The sequence below is a fragment of the Sinocyclocheilus anshuiensis genome, unplaced genomic scaffold (assembly GCF_001515605.1).
Source record: "Sinocyclocheilus anshuiensis isolate Anshui unplaced genomic scaffold, SAMN03320099.WGS_v1.1 scaffold1453, whole genome shotgun sequence".
Classification (NCBI taxonomy): Eukaryota; Metazoa; Chordata; class Actinopteri; order Cypriniformes; family Cyprinidae; genus Sinocyclocheilus; species Sinocyclocheilus anshuiensis.
Genome location: NW_015549558.1, coordinates 124,163 through 126,663, shown reverse-complemented (window position 1 = coordinate 126,663; position 2,501 = coordinate 124,163). Strand labels below are relative to the sequence as shown.

The 2,501-nt window shown below is 37.2% G+C and overlaps 1 protein-coding gene across 3 annotated transcripts in view; it reads right to left on the bottom strand.

Moving 5' to 3' along the window:
* The window catches only part of LOC107657010 (kelch domain-containing protein 8B), a 110,432-nt gene that overhangs the window by 22,182 nt on the left and 85,749 nt on the right, over positions 1 to 2,501 (bottom strand). For all 3 annotated transcript variants that reach the window (XM_016444987.1, XM_016444988.1, XM_016444989.1), the window contains one exon: positions 1,667 to 1,891. In XM_016444987.1, the coding sequence (XP_016300473.1) occupies positions 1,667 to 1,891 (225 nt within the window). The remainder of the gene's footprint in view (positions 1 to 1,666; positions 1,892 to 2,501) is intronic.

Genomic DNA, 2,501 nt, shown 5'->3' with positions numbered 1-2,501 from the left:
CTGTGAACGTCTTCCTGTGAACGTCTTCGTGTGAACGTCTTCCTGTGTTCGTCTCCCTTGGTTCATGCAAATAAAGTCCTGTCAACATATTCTCCAGCGTCTCCTCGTCCCTCGTGTGTGTGCAACGTGACAGCTATAAGTACCACTTTCATGTTTCATGATTTCATGACAGATTAAACATTGAATGAAACACATTGCTGTGGACTGTAGACCTGTGCTTGGCTTATGTTCAATGATATGGAAAAAAATAAATATACGGACTCCTAAAGGCATTTTTGTGCGCCTACTCAGAGTTTCCACCTGCCACAATAAGGTAATGTCTTTGAATTATGTTAATTTGATAGCTTTTTCAAATTGCCAAATATAAATATGCATATAATCAAACAGTATATCATGTAATTAATTTGATTGAAATATTCATTATAAAATGTATTTTCTATTTATTAAAATTAAATTACAATCTATTAAACTAAAATCTAATAAATTTAAATCTTCGTTATAATAGCACTGATTTTACACAGGCTACTTGATGTCAGTTTTGATAAATCAAATTATATGTATTAAAAGCATTACAGATAGCCGTTCAAGCATCAAATGACCATTTCTTTGATCTTCACCAATTACACTCCTGCCATCAAAGATTGCCACCTATTTTTTATAATTGATGACGGCTGGCAGTTAATTACTCTTGTCTACACTCTACATTTCAACCTGTACACAGCAATGACTTAATGAAAACGATTTTAAGTAAAAACTATCCTCCATTATTTAAGCTTGCCCTTTGTGTTAACACTGAGGTTAATTTTTCCCAGTAAGAGAAGAAAAACAGCTACTATCCTACTTTTTTACAGGCCTTACCAGAATGTTTTAGATTTTATAGCACCTTTCTCAAGCTCAAGGTAATTTTACACATGCAGAAAGGCATTAAAGACATTGCATTAAAAACTGTTCTACAGTATATATACTACCATTAAAAAAATTTTTTTTGAATATTTTTTATACTGCAAAGACACATTAATGTGATCAAATGTGACAGTAAAGATATTCATCATTTATCTCAGATAAATGCTGTTGTTTTCAAAGAATCCTGACATTTTTTTATCACGTTTTCCACAAAAATATGAAGCAGCTATACTGTTTACAACATTTATAATAATTATAAATGTTTCTTGAGCACCAAATCATCAAATTAGAATGATTTCTGAAGGATCACGTGACACTGAAGACTGGAGTAATGATGCTGAAAATTCAGTTTTGCATAACAGGAATAAATTCAATTTTAAAATATATTCAAATAGAAAACTGTAACTTTAAAATCACAATTTCACAATATCTCTGTTTTTACTGTATTTCTGATCAACCAAATGCAGCCTTGGTGAGCATAAGAGACTTAAAAAAATTATATACATATACACTATATATATATATATATATATATATACTGTACACCTCACAGACTCCAAGCTTTTGAACGGTAGTGTAGTGTAACAACTAACCCGGGCAAAGCTTTTTCTTAAAAACATCCTTTTTACAGTACCACTTGGTTATATTTATTGCTCCAACAATGTACAATGAAAAATGTCTTTGAGCTGACATAGTAATGGTCACATTTCTTTGGTGTATCGTTTTGTCAATAAAGATTCAGCAAAAGAGATGAAGTGCTCACCCTGCTCACAATCAAATTCCTCTACAGTGGAGACGAAGTGAGGTCTGGAGTAAAAGTTGTGGGGTCCAGGCTGCTGAAGACCCCCCAGGCTGAAAAACGCCCTGTCGCTGGCAGCACATGAGGAGAACGCTCTGCGGCTGGGGATGCACGGATACCGCGTCCAACTCTTCATCTCAAGGTCGAAGGCCTCGAATGCGGTCACTGGTAGCTTGCCCTGACGCCCACCTGTCGGAGGGGAAAATAAGAAGAGGGTTGGAGGATTAAGATGAAGTATGTATGTGTGTCTGTGTGTGTGTGTGTGTGTGTGTGCATGTGGTAGCTCTCTGATAGGACTCTGATAGGTCAGTGTGTCACGTCTGTCCCTGCTGGGAGTCAGTGTGTGTGCGATTACCACAGGTCACAGCTCACTGACAACGCTTTGGTCTCCTCAGACAAGCTGACAGCCTATTCCATTATTGGGTCTCTGACACACACACACACACACACACACACGTCTGGTTTACTATACTTCTGGGGACTCTCCATAGGTGTAATGGTTTTTATACTGTACAAACCGTATATACGATTGCCCTACACCAACCCTTCACCTATACCTACGCCTCACAGAAAACGTTCTGCATTTTTACATTCTCAAAAAAAAAAAAACTAATTCTGTATGATTTATAGGCTTGTTTCCCCATGGGGACCTCAATTTAGGTCCCCACGGTGACACGAGTCCCCATGAGTTGGTGTGTATTCAGGTTTAAGTCCCCACTGGTATAGAAAAACATGTACCTGTACACACATGCGCACACACACATATACACACACACACACACACACACACACACACACA